The sequence below is a fragment of the Dermochelys coriacea genome, chromosome 4, assembly GCF_009764565.3.
Source record: "Dermochelys coriacea isolate rDerCor1 chromosome 4, rDerCor1.pri.v4, whole genome shotgun sequence".
Lineage (NCBI taxonomy): Eukaryota > Metazoa > Chordata > Testudines > Dermochelyidae > Dermochelys > Dermochelys coriacea.
Genome location: NC_050071.1, coordinates 86,723,997 through 86,741,350, shown reverse-complemented (window position 1 = coordinate 86,741,350; position 17,354 = coordinate 86,723,997). Strand labels below are relative to the sequence as shown.

The following is a 17,354-nucleotide window of genomic DNA, read 5'->3' as shown; positions in this document are numbered from 1 at the left end:
AGTTAAAGAGGAAATTGATTCTGAACTATAGTCTCCTTTAGAAAGATTTTTAAAATGGCAGAACAATGACTTAGATTAATAAAAACTACTTTAAGTCAATTTTCTTTATTGAAAATTGAGAATGGAAAAAATGATACTTTTAATAGTTTTAAGTTAATAAGGAGAGTTAGTAAATGCATTTTCAGATGTATTCCAAAATTCAATTTACCTTTTATTACATCTAAATATAGAAGATGCAAAAAAAAAAAAAAATAAAAAAATTAAAAAGCAGCGAAGTACAACCTCAGGGCCCCTGCCTTTCATAGTTACAAGTTATTTCATAGCTTGTCATCCTGTCAAAGCATTAATCCTTCTGTTAGTTATTCAGTGTTTTAAATCCAATTTTTTCCGTTGTGGTTTTTATTAAATTCTCTTCTTACTTCCCCTATCCCTATCTCCAATTCCTACTTTTCACTGAAATACAAAAATGTGCACCACCACTCCTGACTTAGACATGTCCAAGTTCAGTAACCTCTTAGCCCAAAATGTGCCTGACAGAAGCATTTTAGCAGTAAGTATTTTGGAGAAAGCTTTTCTGCAATCTCCACTTCATTTTGGCCAGTGAATGAAGCTGCTACTCCATTCAGCCCATGTACGGCAGCAGTTCAGCTGCTGTACTGTACAAAGAAAGATTGAGGAAAAACCGGCACCTGGACAGATGCAGTCTATGGTTCTAAACAGCACTATTAAGCTTGTCAGCTGATGGAGAAGTCCTACATACTCACTTAAGGGTATGTCTATGCTGCAGCTAGAAGGTGCGATTCCTAGATCTGGTAGACGCGCTCCAGGTCTGCTTGAGCTAGCGCCCTAAAATAGAAGTGTAGCTGCAGCACCATAGGCTGTTACCCCCAATACATCCCCTTACAATCTCTGATGGGGCTGTAGTCTTGTGGCTAGCCCGCTGTGGCCACACTGCTATTTTTAGCACCCTAGCTCAAAGAGTGTTAGAACACGGGTCTCTAAGGGAGCTGGGAATTGGATCTCCCAGCTGCAGTGCAGAAACTGCATACGTGGAGAGGAACCAGAATGAAATGTTTACCAAGAACTGGGAGATGGTGTTTAAAATAAACTACTTGAAGCAGCAGAGGTTATAGCACAAGTACCCAATCTCTGCCACAAGCAAAACTGATTTCTCCTTAGCCGGTAAGAGGCATTAGAAATGCGGGCAGCAGAAAGAGCTAGTGTCCGGTAGAGGAGTTTCTGGACTCCCGTCAGAAGGTGGGGCAGTAACATCTGACGAGGGCAGGCTATGCATCTCAGCCACTCATACCCTACTCGATGACTGCGCATTCTCTCCATGGTCCCCTCACCCTTGGAAGGGTTAGACAACCACTACCTTTCCTCAAGCTCCCTCTCCTCTGTGGGTTGAGAAGGGTGGGGTCAAACTGAAGTTGCATAATATGTGACAATAGATTTTGCATTGAGAACTCTCTTCTGATGTGATCATGTAAGCCAAGTCCGAATGAGCTCTTCCCTGACATCTAGTGGTGAGCGGTGGAAAAGGACTTCAGAAGCTGATCTCATTTGCATGGGCACACCCACCCTGCCCACATGCTCAGGAATGATGGGATTGCTTGCCCAAATGGTCATTTTTGGATGGTGTGGGATCCCCAGTCTCCTTGTTCTTGAGGCAGGAGTAATAAAGGATTGTTATCCTTGCTGTGTGAATAAAGGACAGCAGAACTGTACTTGGCATTTCCCAATTGTGGGACCCACCCTCAACTAAATGGAAATTGCTAGTCAGGGGACATGGATTCCAAAGCCCAGTGAGTTAAAAGAGGGTGGACACAGGTACTTGTACCTGGTGATATGAGCCTTGCCTAAGGGCCCCCGATATCATTTGACCTTTCCTTTCTCTACTGTTTAATAACAGAGCTAGTTTAGACTCAATTGAGAGTTTTTACAGGCTGCAGAGCTGAAGTCACAGATACCTAGGTCTAAGTATTAGACTTGCTTTGGGACAGTCTCTGATGCAAGAGACTGCCCAATGTGCACCAGCAGTGAGGATCTCCCACTAACAGTTGAAATCACTGAGAGCTGTGTTAAGGGGGAAGGCCCCGAAAACATCTTGGTGCAGGTAGCAGGTGAAGAGTGCCAGAGCAGAGCCCCATCTAGAGGGGCGGTGAGTGAGTGCCCGAGCAGTGGGGCAAGTAAGTTGCCTTCTTCCCCTATCCCCCACCCCACATCCAGGGTGGGAGCTGAACTCTGCAAATGCACCTCTGAACTCTGGGTCTGCACTGTCGAAGGACAGCAACTGTGAGTAGGGTGCAGAGAAGGGACGAGCATGTTAAAGGGACTTTTGGGTTACTGGACTTTAGAACCTGAGGGGTAAAGGACACTGCCCAACTTACTAGGTGGTGCATCTTTTGCTCATGCAGGTTTATAAACCCTGTTTGCAGTTTCCCCAAATTAATGCCACATTATTTCCCTTCTTTTGTTAAAAGTTTTTTGCTACACTCAGTCTCTGTGCTTGCGAGAGGGGAAGTATTGCCTCTTAGAGACACCCAAAGGGTGGTGTGCAATCGTCCCAGGTCACTGGGTGGGGGCTGGAGCTGGTTTTGTGTTGTATTGGTGAAAAAGAATCCCTAGATACCGAACCTGGCCCTTGTTACTGTCAACTCCGACTGGCAGAAGGGTTACAATCATCTAAAATTAATTTGGGGAGGAGCATTTTAAAAAAAGTTCTAAAATGGAAAGTCAAGGTTTCCTTCCCTATTTTACATTCATACTTATTCTTCATCCTGGTCAAGTCTTAAACACAGCATTTTTATGAGTGGGGATGGGAATGCATAGATTCCATAGCCAGGAGTGATCTTTGTGATTATCTAGTCTGACCTGTATAGCATAGGCCATAAAACTTCCCCCAAAAAAATTCCTATAGAAGATCGGCATTTAAAAATGGTCAGCGATGGAGAATCCACTATGACCCTTGGTAAATTGTTCCAAGGACTTATTCTCACTGTTAAACGTTTACGCCTTATTTCCAATCTGAATTTGTCTAGCTTGGGAAGCAGTAGGGATATACGCCTACCCTGTATCAAGTGTTCATGTGAACAGTGTATTGACTGGCTATGGTCTCTTGAGGCCATATTTGGAGTATGTTCACACCGCAAAGAAAAACCCACATCTGGACTGTACCCATTGACTCAGGCTCGCAGTGTGGGGCTGTTACATTGTGGTGTAGACTTCCAGGCTCAGGCTGGAGCCCAGAGTCTGGGACCCCGCCCCCCCCCCCAGCCATATAGTCCTAGAACCTAGAAGTCTGCACAACAATGCAAACAGCCCCGTGAGCCTGATCCTGACACAGGTCTCTCTTTGCTTTGTAGACATACTCTTGTTTTCTTTGCCCACTTGAGGACAGGAACTCCTTTTATACACATTTCTTGCCTTACCCCTGCTCTTTCATGTTGTGCTCTGTTACCAGGTAATAAGTCAGGGGAAGACAGACACCCAGATAGACCATCTCCTCCCTTTTATTTTGACTTAACCATTGGCAAGCGCCTTTTTCCACCTCCATCTCCAATAGATACCAAACAGTAATACTTCAAACTTAGGCTTAATGCAAAAAAAATAAAAATAAAAAAATAAAAACAAAAAAAACCGCACCACACTTTAATGGCAAACTTTCAGCAACGTTAAGGCAGAATAATGGCAAACTTTCAGCAACGTTAAGGCAGAATAATATTGAATGTATGGATTTTGTTACAGTCATATGTGGCAACTGTTTGGTATAATTGAGTATGAGGTCAGATTACATTTTCTGTTAGAGTCTGATGAAAGGTGCTGAGCGTTACTACTTTTTAATATCTGTTGGAAATGGAAGTAGTCTTTTAAGGTAATTCTGGAGCACAAACATTTATATATAGAGTATCTAGACGACCACTTATCTCCCATTAGCAACAGCATAGCATAGCAATCCTCTGGCAACTACAGCAGAAGTAATATATTTTTGGCCATCTTAATGCAATGTGAATAGCTGGAAATAAGACACCATGTCATCAGCCAGTTTTCCACAAAACTACCAACAAGTGTTTCTTGGACCACTGCTGGCAAGTCACTGCTTTGGGAAACAGTAAAACAGTAATGTAAAACAATGCAAGCTAGTAAAGAATTACTTTGGCTTCATTATATACAAAAGATTCAGATACCTTTTGGAGTGGATTTTAAGGAGTACACTCTAGGTCTGGGCACTGGCTTCAAAGAGATGGATCCAGAAATGCCATTTTGACAGGTAGCTTCTGAAGGCCATTCCCCATTCTTGATGATGATTGTGGCACTTGTAGCTATTGCAAAAATCATGGAGCGAGAGAGAGAATTAGCCTATTACATTTAGCTAGATGTTTTATAAAAACTAAGTCTCATGTGTAAATTACTGATGGCCTTATTTCCTATACCTTTAATTAGCAACATTTTATAATATAATCACAAATAGCTGAGTACAAGTTTCTGCATTTCCATATTGTCTACACGGATAAATTGGCAAAGCTTTGTCTGATATTCACCAAGACTAATCTCATTGTATGCATTTCAAAGCCCAAGTTTTGCAGCTTTGGTTTGTTCACACAGCACAAGTCAGGCATGTGCAAGAAATGCATACACACTTTAGACATTTGAGCCCATTGTTCAGACTAACAAGTTACAGTAGTCTGATTACACTCCTGAGAATTTCATAGTATATCAAAGTATTACTCAAAAATAATTTTGCTGTTATATATCAAACTTCCATCAGTGAGACACCCCCAAATTGTTCTATATACAGTAATATGAGACGCAAAATAGCCCCACCAAGTTACTGAACAGCATCGTGCAAGTCAAGCCAAGGTGAAAGCAGACTGGTTTTTATTCCTATGGCTCAAGGTGAATTGCTGAGATCAGCATCTTACTGCTGAAATTCTACATCTTTCTTCATTTCCTTTGCATGCAATTACTCCTATACAAGGAAAAAATAGCACCTGGAATTCATACTTGCAAGCCTTATGATTTACGCACTTGTGTTCTCAATTTTTATTTACTTCATAATACAATTTACCATGTGCACACTACACAATTGCTAAATAAAGGTCAGGGTGCTGCAATTCTCATTTTTCAATCCTCAACCACATTTAATAGTGCAAATAATTAACTCACATGCAAATTATGCTTTTCTTTTTTATTATACACAATTACGTTATGCCAAAATTTCACAAAACACAGACTTTCCTTAGAAGAGAGAAGAGAGTCAGAATACTAAAGTGCTAATTAGACTCAAAGGTAGCATGTTACTATCATAGGAAATTTAACCCTCTAAAAGAAATCACAACAAAGGACTGAGCAGGCAGCAACAGGAAGGTTATATTTCATGAAGTTATTTTTACAGGAAAAAAAAATCAACTAATCATCTTAAATATCAAGCTAAATCATTTGTCAGTTTAATGTTAAACAGAACAATATCATCCTAGGTTTGACATTACACTATGTTTACTGAAGTATCCCATCTTGACATTTGAATGTCACAGTAATCTGATAGTCAAGAATTTTAGATTTTACCAATTATGATTTTATTTTGATGTCACTGTCTAATGAACTATCACATAAGGACAAGAAATACTCTGTATGCCTCTAGAAAAAAGTAAAATTGTACTGATTCTCTCTACAAGATGGTTCAAAAAGTCAGCAAAAAATTGCACTGCACAGAAAATATTCATCACATGTAATCCAGACATGATTACAATCACAAAAACATTGAAATCAAGGTTTAGTTTGAAAATTTTCTGTAAATTTATTAATTTAAATTAAGAAAAGCATTGTCCTTGGAAACCAGCAAATTAAATCATTTAATTTGATACATTTACCTACTTTAACAAAAAAACAAACATGCTTTTATTTAAAGAAGGCTAACGACCTACTTCTTTTCCCAGTAAACGTGGCTAACAAAGGAATAATAAAAAAGCTGTAAGATCCCACTACCAGCAAAGTCAATAAGGTAATATCATAGTGGCTTCTTGAATCAGTCCGTGGTGCTAGTGTAGAATTGATGAAAATGTGAAGAGAAAAATCAGTTTCTGTACAACTGCGGAGTCCTCCTGGTATAGTCATTTAAAAAAAATCAAAGCAAGCTTAAAGCCAGAAAGACTGCAGCCATGTTCACCCTCTCATATTCCTCATGCTTGCTCTTAGTGAATTAGAGTGGAAAGAATTGTAAGCTTCAAGGCAGAGGACAAACACAGATTAAACCAGCTAGCAAATCACACCAAGAAAGAGTCATCGGTTTGAATGCTTAATCTGAAAGGAATACATCTCTTTGTTATGAAGCGATGAACCTTTCTTTGTTAGGAGAGAGAGCACAAAGCCTTTACAACCTCCTTCGGAATTTCAGTCATGGTACTAAAAATTGAACACCAAAAGTCAACATGGCTGTCAGGGCAACAGAACCAATCTGAATATAGAAGAAATGTGTTGCAAATTTTAAATACAAAAAAAGTACGTATTCCTTTCAGCCCGTGGTAGGTTTTTATTTTCAGGGGAAAAGAAAAAAAGCAGGAACAAACAGGACAACTCAGTGATAAAGAAATATGTACTATGAATCATCTTCAATTCAGGAATTTTTTTTAAGTAGTTTAGCATAAAGGAACTTCCTTCCCCAACCCCAAAGACAGAATAGGACAATATAATAGTAAGATGAGATTTGAATTTAAATTTAAATAGCTTTAATGTTAAAATCACTTTCCCTATCAATGGGTTAATTTATGTTGCTTTTTGCATGTTTTTCATTCTGTAACATTCCTGCAACTGATATACAAGAGTTTTCATTAGTTTATCCACTGTTTAAGACCATAAACAATATGTAATTTTGACTGATCATTTTATCAAGAATTCATTCTTTTTACATTTAAATTGTACACCCAAATGTACTGATTATATTTACTTTAGTTTAGTAATTTGAAACTATATATTTCGGAACTTTCAAGCAAGAAAGCAATTAAATGTTAAAGTCTCATCTATATAGTACATTTCATTAAAAACACACCATGATAACCTATGAATTATAGTTCATCAAAAATGGGTAAAAAGGGGCTGTGTTGCACTGCTCTCAGTGTTACAACAGGCATCCAATTCACAATGCTCAAACTTTCTGAACTTATTACACCATGTACAAAAAGCCCTTTCAAGGAAAGCATCATGCTCAGTAATGCCAGGAAGTTTTGGAATGCACTTCCTGGCATTTTGGAAAGAGAGCGTAGAAAGTTGCTGGGTTGTGGATTTTTTATTTATTTAATTTTTTAAAAAAGAAGTTCATTTTTGTTAAGTCAGGCACCAAGTCTCAAGATCCTTCAACTGAGAAGACTACAGGATGAAAGACATGTAAAAAGGCAAAATTCCTAAGGGACAAAACTAGTAATCCTTAGCTAGGCAATAATCCCATTCAAATAATTTTTTGCAAGCTATGGATTGAAGGATTTGGTCGTGGAGAACAACTGTTAACAGCAGAGAACTCGGAAAAAGATACTTACAATTATTACTGCAAGTACTTTGCTCACTCTGGGTACTACTGATTGAAGAGATGCTAGGAGTTCTCCGAATGGGCACTTTTGATTTAGTTAGTGATTTGCCTGAACTGGTCCAAGATGCTAGAGATGTTTTCACAGAGGCAGGCTTCCCTCTGGAAGAAGTTTCCACTCCTGTTAATTTATGGGAGAAAGAGACAGAACTTTAAAGGGATGCTTACTGCTGCTACAGATATAAGAATAAAGTCTGGCCAAAATAAGAAAGGCATATTTTACTGTATATAAATAAAAAGAATTTTATGTCACATATATAATTTAAAAGAGTGCAGTAAAAAACAACACCTTAAAGGTTTAAGTCCAAGATTTGACTTGCCATAAGACTATTTTAATACAATATCAAAAGTATCCAGTTTTATCTGTGCACTTAGGATAGAATGATCGAAATAGGACCTGCCCAGATTCCACAAATCAGTGCTTCTGTGCAAGTGCCTGACTTGGGAAAGTCAAAATCCATCTTGCAAGGACAAAACATGTTACAGTTCTCTATACTGGCAATTCTAAATACTACCTGTAGCTCAAAAGGCACTCAGATTCTTTCCTGTTTTTGAAAACATAAGTGATCAGAAAATATTTCCAGGCTGATGGCTGAAGCCTAATGTATGCTGATTTTCAGATGAGGGACAAATAGCACCAGTATGCAAAGTTTTGGAAAGTAAATTGAGCCATATGCGAGTAGAACCAGCACAAGCAATGAACAAGAACAGCAAGTTCTACTATATTTCAAAAGATAGCTTAAAAGACTTCTGGGTCTGCAAGATTGGATAAATAGGATTCTCAGAACTTTGTTACCATTCAGTTATACTGGCACAAGGATGTTTTTGCATAATTTACCATGTCCTATCAATTGGAGCTTGTAAACAGAAGTGACAAAAGTGAAAAGTATTAAATATATCTCCATTCTATCTCAAATAGGTTATTATGGTCACTTTCAGATGACATTTACTGTAGTAGTAATTAACAGGACAACTTTACTATTTAAGCCAGAGAATCTGCAATTGAATACATTTAGCCAAATGGATTTACAGCTCCATTTTAGGAGAACTGTACCAACATGCATTAGGATTAAAATAAAGGATTACGACCACAGGAGAAGTTATGTGTATCAGAATTTTCTTGTTCCCATAATTTTAATTGAAAAATGGTATATTAAACTATTACTGGATTGTCATTTGCCAGCTCTGATTAATGCCACTTTACATCTGATTTCAGGTGCTGAGCTTTCCAAATCACCTTTTAAGTAACAGGACAAGTAAGTAATGCATCCGATGAAGCGAGCTGTAGCTCACGAAAGCTTATGCTCTAATAAATTTGTTAGTCTCTAAGGTACCACGGGTACTCCTTTTCTTCTTAGGACAAGTAAGGTAACCTTTTTATATGTAAACACAGAACAAGAGTGAGAAGATTAAATACTATTTTAGAAGAAGTGCAGAGATACAGGCCTCTGCATATTATGATCACTGAAGTTTTACCCGAATTCCTTTCCTCCAGGTTTTACTCGAATTCCTTTCCTTTCCTTTCTCTTCTTAGGCATGTTTTGTTTTAGACAGAACATGCAATGTTAAAATACAGCACATCAGTTTCACCAAGAAAAAAAAAAAAAGAAAAAAAAAAAGGACTTCCCCCTTTCTCCTTATCCACTTGGTATGACCACACAATTCAGATTAATAGCACGTATGAGACCCACAAGATAGTTTAGTTGTCATATGATTAAACGAGGTATTTAAATTACTCCAGTTTATTCCATATTGGTTTTCATATAGGTATGTCAATAGTCCCCCTTTCACTCTTGGGCATGAGGGATTAAGTGACATCATTGTAAATACGCAAGATTTGTATGATGATCATAAAAGCTTTAGGCTGTCTTATAAAGTAGGACACTACATTTAGGAAGGAAGACGCTTCATGACTGTATATGCATCTCGGCATAAATGAATACACTTCTCAACACCAGATGGTGCTGTAAGATTATGTCCATAAAGTTTCAAGCCAAAAAAACAATTCATGGCGTTTTAGGCAATGCTGGCCCGTTTAATACTAAAAATTAAGTGTAGGTAAAGTAAAGTAATTAATTAGTTTACTATTGAACTACACAAAAGAGCTCTTATATATGTTCCACTTGTATATACAAGTTACAAATGTGTAGCAGGACCTCTTTAAGTCACCCTGATCATTAAGATGCATTGCAGATTAATGAATTTTGCAAATTAGATGAGTGACAATAGGTGTCCCAAAAAAGAAACACTTTACCAAGTGCTGTTTTACTACTTATTTTGACATGTTAAGTGTATATTTTGTAAGAGTAACTGATCTGAGTAATGACAGGTTTCAGAGTAGCAGCCGTGTTAGTCTGTGTTCGCAAAAAGAAAAGGAGTACTTGTGGCACCTTAGAGACTAACAAATTTATTAGAGCATAAGCTTTCGTGAGCTACAGCTCACTTCATGGGATGCATTTGGTGGAAAAAACCAAATGCATCCGATGAAGTGAGCTGTAGCTCACGAAAGCGTATGCTCTAATAAATTTGTTAGTCTCTAAGGTGCCACAAGTACTCCTTTTCTTTTTGATCTGAGTAAGATGTCATTACATCACTCTAGGTTTAAATCTGAGACCTGGTAAAGAGCCAGGTGTGTGTGATTTTTCTGGTTTGCAAGTTATTGCAATAAGATAATGAAGTACTTAAGCAAGCATAGAAACATTTAGAATTCATTCTTGAGTGTTTAGATCTTTTGTGGGCGTTTGCATGACACCAGAAACCTCTATCTGGTACGAATTGTGATTGGTGTAAATTAAAACAAATGAAGCTAAACAGCTCCCAAACGGAGAAAATTTAAAGCCACAACGCAACCTCTACCAACTTTTTTGGATAGTGTCAAGAATAATTTTTACTTTATAGAATGACTTGCTCTAATTGATCTAGCAAATGATTTTTTATTTTTTTTTAAATACACAATGACTCCTCTTCCACAGTCTACATTAGATTCTTGGCAAAGTAAGAATACTACAGAACTTCCAGAATCAGGTAGTATAGAAACAGTACAAGCTGAATTTGTATTATTTTCATGTTCATTAGAACCTGTATTTGTTCAGTTACCCACCTGTTATACACTATGTACCAAGGATGGTGTGCCTGCCAGGCATTGATGGGGATCTTGCTGGGTTCATCTTGGGAAGCAAAAGGAGAGACCTATTCATTCTTTCCAAGAACTTCCACTCTAGAGATCTAGAAGCTGAGTGTGAAAAAGACTTCCAGAAACCCTGCTTGAACAGCCAGAGGTGAAAGTAAGCTTGTATGCCCTGGTACAGCATACCGGCAAGAGGCAGTGCACCGTACCGGGGTGGATCAGCTTCCCCAGTCGCAATTTAAAGCGCCTGCGGCTCCCAGCAGCGGCTGGAGCCCCCAGCCGTTTAAATTGCTGCCAGAACCCTGCTGCCAGAGCCCTGGGGCAGCAATTCGAAGGGCCTGGGGCAGCAGTGCCGGTCGAGCCCTGGGCCCTTTAAACCATCCCCAGAGCCCCACCACTGCTTCCCCAGGGCTCCGGCAGGTTCCGGGGACGATTTAAAGGGCCCAGGGTGGTAGTGGCTGCCCGAGTCCCGTCCCCGGAGCCCTGCTGCCAGAGCCCTGGGGAAGTGGTGGCAGGGCTCCGGGGATGATTTAAAGGGCCCAGGGCTCTGGCCACCGCTACCGCCCAGGGCCCTTTAAACCACTGCCAGAGGCCCCAGCTGCCACTGTTACCCGGGGAGGGGGAAGGAGGCACTTGCCAGTACAGGGTGGGCCGGGGTTGGCTCTGACCTCCCCCAGCCCTGCCCTTCAGCCTGAGGCCCCACCCCTTCTGGGGACCAAAGCCGGCCCCAGCCCAGCCCCATACCGGTAAGTCCCTAGACTTACTTTCACCCCTGTGAACAGCACATCCTGAATTTAACATCTGAAAATATCTCCAGATTCCTTCATTTGTTTTCAAAGCTCAAATAAAAGTCTTGAGAATGCAGCGGATTTATAACAAAAAGTCATTTTGAGAATTAACATACGAACATAGCCAGTTCAATGGTGCCGAGTTTCCAGCTCTGGAAATGTCAAGTACAGGTCCTGTTCATAGGTGACCCATGTTCCTCTTTGGTTCCCTAGAGATCAGTGCTCTCTTGGAAAATATTCATAAGAGTGACTAACGAACACCAAACTGAAGCTTTAGAAAAATTAATTTGGGGAGGAAATCTCCAAGTAGCAGTGGCCTGAGATCACCAAGTGGCAAATTCCAAGAAGAAACCATAAAAACCAGGTATCACATGTAAATTGGGGGGCGGGGCGGGGAAGTTCCTTCCTCTAATTTACTAACTTAAGAGCAGAATGATAAATGCTATGAAAAAACTGAATAATTACATCTCAAAATATTACCTGGATTAGTTCCTACACTCTGGAATGTGGTTAATTCAGCCACTTCACCTTGTGGCTAAAAAAGTATTAACTGTTGGAAAACATACTTCTTCCAGAGGGGGAATATGGTATTTGGTTCAAAGCACAGGATGGAGTCATGAGAGCTTTGTTTTATTCACAGCTCTGCTACGGATTTCTACTGGAAACTGAAATCACTTAATCTGTAATTCAGTTTTCCAGCTGTAGAATACTTACGTAACTTTCAAGAACATTCTGAAGCTACACTGAGCTCCTAGATTGATGGCAGTATACAAATGCAAAGTATTTCTTCAGTATCATCATAACTAACCTTTTGCTCAGTATTTTTATTCCTCACCTGGAGAATCATCTCAAATTGACACCATCTCAAGTGTGGGCAGGGGGGGGGGGGGGAGAGATAGCTCAGTGGTTTGAGCATTGGCCTGCTAACCCCAGGGTTGCGAGTTCAATCCTTGGAGGTGGCCATTTAAGGATCTGGGCAAAAACTGGGGATTGGTCCAGCTTTGAGCAGGCAGTTGGACTAGATCAGTGGTTCTCAAAGTCAGTCTGCCGCTTGTTCAGGGAAAGCCCCTGGCGGGCCGGACCAGTTTGTTTACCTGCCGCGTCTGCACGTTTGGCCGATCGTGGCTCGCACTGGCCGTGGTTCGCCACTCCAGGCCAATGGGGGCTGTGGGAAGGGCGGCCAGCATGCCCCTTGGCCTGCACCTCTTCTTGCAGCACCCATTGGCCTGGAGCGGCGAACCATGGTCAGTGGGAACTGCGATCAGCCAAACCTGTGGACGCGGCAGGTAAACAAACCGGTCCGGCCCCGCCAGGGGCTTTCCCTGAACAAGCGGCGGACCGGCTTTGAGAACCACTGAACTAGATGACCTCCTGAGGTCCCTTCCAACTACGATATTCTATGTTTCTATGACATTAACTTATTTGCCTTTTCATTAAAATCCTAGAGCTTCCTCGACTACATACTACAACTGCATTCTGAAGTTAATGGCATGGGTGCTTATATGCCCCCTTTCTTATGCTGGTATCGGAAACACCTCCCAGCCATTTATAGTTTATCCTCAAAAGGCCCCTTGTAAAAGAAAAGTGGTACCCCCCAAAGGGAACAAATGCACTGAAGTTACCAAAATTCACAAAGAAAGTCTGTGACAACTACCAATTCAATCCAAATCTCCCATGCTTAAAAATATAAACATCTCAATTCCCTCATGTTACTACAGTTGTTTGTTATATTTTAACAGCACCTCATATATATGCTGAAGCCTCCCAATACTAGTAAGACAGGATCCTTGCCCCTAGAAGATGGACCAATTTCAGATATGACATAAGATCAGGGAACAAAAAGGAGGAGCTTCATTAAGATTATACGGTTAATTAGCAAACTCTAGTGCATAGCATGAGGGAACAGGGTTTTTTTTTAAAATGAGAACTCTATATAGAATTAAGTAGAAGGCTTAATTAACAAGTTTCTTGTAGGCATAATGAAGTAGAACTTCAAGAGATATTTAAAAAGGATAGTAGTGACTTTACAAACCAGATCAGAAAAAAGGGTGATCCTTAAATGGGGAACAGCACAGAAAAGAGTCCCAAGACTATTGAGAGAGAAACAGCAGATATGGCATATTCGCTACTATTTTTGGAAGAACAGCATGGCCAATCAGAAGACACTAGGCCAGATATAGAATAAGCAGTGTTATAAAGAATAAAAGCAGTCACCTGTCCTGTCAGTGTAATAAGCCTAAATCAATTATTTATTCTAGTTACTGTAGTGTTGAGTGAAAAGTACTGCATTCCTCATCCCTGGAGTAATGAGTTGGATACTGCTTAGAACTTTAAACAAAAACAAAAACAAAAACACACTAGTATGTAATAACTACATAGTGTCAAGTAGGTTAAAAGTACCTCTTGTACCAGAATGAAAAACATTCACAGAACAATGTTCATTTATCAAGACTTGCTAAGCTCAAATCTCAGCTAGCTAAACCAAAAAGTCAACCTCATTTGTGTCTTGAGCAGATCATCATTGGCTAAAATAACTTTAAAAGCTTCTTGATGCTGGCATTTGAACTTCCTGTGCTACAGAAGCCTTACTGGGAAAATATGCTTGCGACAAAAAAAATCAAGTAGTCAGAAGTTAGATTGTCTCTCACCAGATCTATGCCTCCATCCTCCCCATATAAAATCTTAATTTAAACATTTCCTCTGTAAAACCTATACAATCCCAGCCCCTCATCAAAAGTGACAGTGAAGAAAGATACTTGGTACCAACATACTTCCACATTGATTAGAGATCTGTGTTTATAATTCTGCTTTTCATGCTTTACTGTCAACTGAATACTAGGATTAAAGGTAGATTCCAATTCTGAGGGTAAAGCATCATTTACCAAAGCCATATTTAAATATTTCAGGTTTAGGACTGATTGAAAAGCTTCCATAATTCATGGAGCTTTGTGACATACTGGGTATACAAGCCTTGCGGCTTTTCCAAGCTGGAAATTTGGGTAGATTAAGTGCACAAAGGAAGATAGTTGGGAATGCTTCTCTTAGAACTGCAGAGAAAAACTCAAACATGAAAAAGAACCAGTTCTGAATCTTGACAGTTTTACACCTCTAAGATTATGGTTGGGATTCCTGGATTTTATTTTTTTTTTATGAAAGTAAAAAAAAAAAAAAAAAAGTAGTTGTCCCTATCCTGGAAGGGTTAAAACTTGTTCAATAATTTTAAGAGGATATTTTGAATTTTAGTGACATCACAAAATGTATCTACTTTTAATCTGTAGGAGAAGGCAGTTTTGGCCATTTTAAAATGAATGCAGTCCTTAACTGTCTTCTCCAATACGAGACATTTTCAGCAGATGTCAAGGGTATTAAGTAAACCATGGGAAATGATGCAAAGGCATTGGTCCCAGCAGACTCATCTTTAAATATTTTTGTAATCTTGTGTAGTTGCTCTGATAAGTACTATAAAAACGGAGGCAGGATTAACAAATTTCAGACAGCTAGCTGAGCATTCCAAGGATTGTTCTACTAAATCTACTAGTAGACTGTGCTACAGTCTAGCTCAGCTAGCTTTCTGAAATATATTAATCCTGCCTGCTTTTATAGTGCTTATCAGAGCAACTACACACAAAGAATAGATGAGGCGCTACACATGTTTTTAAGTCCCACTATCAATGAAGTGTTACCAGACATTTTTCAAAATATTTCTCTTCCATTTGTGGGTCTAACAAAGTAGAGTGGCAAACTATTGAGGGAAAAGATTTAAACTATCAATTCAAACACATCTGCCAAATATACTAAACAAGGAAATAAAAATGTAGACAAGTTTTCATTATGATAGTCCTGGGTATTACTACTAATAGCTTTGAGAGTCCTCAGACAAGCGAGTTATATTGTTGCTGTTCCTTTAAGTAGTTCTCTTTACATAGGGCTCTGGTTCTCAACCCCTCGCAGTACACAGAGGTCTTCCAGGGGGTACATCAACTCATCTAGATATTTGCCTAGTTTTACAACAGGCTACATAAAAAGCACTAGCGAAATCAGAACTAAAATTTCATGACTTGTTTATAGTGCTCTATGTTCTACACAGTAAAATGTAAGTATAACATTTATATTCCAATTTATTTTATAATATGGTAAAAATGAGACAGTAAGCAATTTTTCAGTCAGTGTGCTGTGAGACTTTTGTTCTTTTAAGTCTGACTTCATAAGCAAGTAGTTTTTAAATGAAGTGAAACTTGGGGTATGCAAGACAAATCAGACTCCTGAAAGAAGTACAGTAGTCTGGAATGGTTGAGACGCACTGACTGGGGGGATAACATGACTCAAGGCAAAACCCCATTCCATACATGAGATGGCCTTCTATAATATTAGTTCATTTATCCACAAGTCATTATCAAAGTGTTCCTCCTTAGCACAGATTTAGAATCCAGTAGCAGCTCACGCCAAAAATATGGTGGTGCTGTAAGCAGCGGCTTGTGTGTACACAAACATCCCTCCCCCTAGAAGTTAATGTTTTCAAAATAAAACTAGTGCATTGTCATGAGCGTTACACAGCAATATTTTGGTAAGCAAGAATAAAACAGTTTCACTATTCCCTGTCCATCACCTCCCCTTCCAGAATGAAGGAGTGGAACAGAGCATGATGTGACAAAGCTCTGTCCTTGCCTCTGTGGGTCCCGCGCTTCCTGGAGGATTTCGCTAGCCTCAGAGGCTCACTGTGACCCTCCCACGTAACCTCTCTCTCTCTCTAGAGACAATGGTCCCAGTCTACTGAGCCACTTTCATCATAAGCCAGCGAGGAAGGTGAGAAGTTATCCTTCTTTGCACAGTCTCTGTCTCCCAGTTTCAGCGATTAATCAGGGGGCAAAGAGGGTGGGGGCAGCCCGGGCCCACCCTCTACTCCGGGCTCCAGCCCAGGGACCCTAATAATATCAGCTATGGTAGCTGACCTTTTAGAAACATGACATGTACAATTCCCTGGGCTACTTCCCCCATAGCAGCCCTCACTTCCTCAAGCTCCACTTCACTCTTACCTCAGGGCCTCCTTCCTTGTGCCTGATATGGTGTGTACTACTCAGCCTCTCCAACCGCACAACTTCTTCCCACAGTTCCTGACATCCACACCCACCTGATTAACTGGGAGGCTTTTAACTAGTTTCAGCCAGCCCCTGATTGGGTTCAGGTGTCCCAATCAACCTAGCATTCTCCCTGCCTTCTGGAAAGTTCTTAATTGGTCCCAGGTGTCTTAATTGACCTGGAGCAGCTGCCATTTCACTTATCCTGGTACCAGGGATTTGTTGAGCCTGGAACTATTATCTATCTACTACTACTTTTCTATAGCCTTCTGGCCTTGCCCCATCACAATGAGAACAGTATTATTGTCTCTGCTACCCCCTCATTCCAACCTCACCCTTTATTCCAGAATCTCTTACCATTTTCCTCTATGCTCCACAGCACCAATTCATTCACAACTTCAAGTGACAGTTACTCTCTATCCAGAACCTTCCAAATCCCTTCAGTTCCCCCCACCTGAGCAGAAACATGATGTCCGTCCCCCACCATCCAAGGTAGGGCTCCTTATTTAATCTCTTCATAGCTCAGAAATATGCCCCTTGCTCTGAACCCTCATTTGTCCAACATTGACGTGCTCAGAACACTCCTTCCCACACAACCCTCCAGATTTTCCACTTTGCCCCAAAATGCATCAGCAGGGTTGGAGCCACCCCACTGACGCAGCTGTACTGGGCCTAGGCAGAGGCAGCAGAATTGTGCCAACAACCCTATGCTTTGCCATTGTGGGGCTGAACTGAAATTGTCCCACAGAGGATTGCATTCCCTACTTCTTTTGTTCCTCTTTCTTCTG

At 40.2% G+C, this 17,354-nt stretch overlaps 1 protein-coding gene across 2 annotated transcripts in view; it reads right to left on the bottom strand.

Moving 5' to 3' along the window:
- The window catches only part of MTUS1 (microtubule associated scaffold protein 1), a 158,229-nt gene that overhangs the window by 117,563 nt on the left and 23,312 nt on the right, over nt 1-17,354 (bottom strand). Inside the window, exons 4-5 of one of the 2 annotated variants that reach the window (XM_043513703.1) lie at nt 7,530-7,697; nt 4,188-4,322 (exon numbers count right to left, since the gene is read on the bottom strand). In XM_043513703.1, coding sequence (XP_043369638.1) covers nt 4,188-4,322; nt 7,530-7,697 — 303 coding nt within the window. Of the gene's footprint in view, nt 1-4,187; nt 4,323-5,920; nt 6,148-7,529; nt 7,698-17,354 lie in introns of those variants that run through there. The other variant, XM_038398534.2, reaches the window with a different exon arrangement.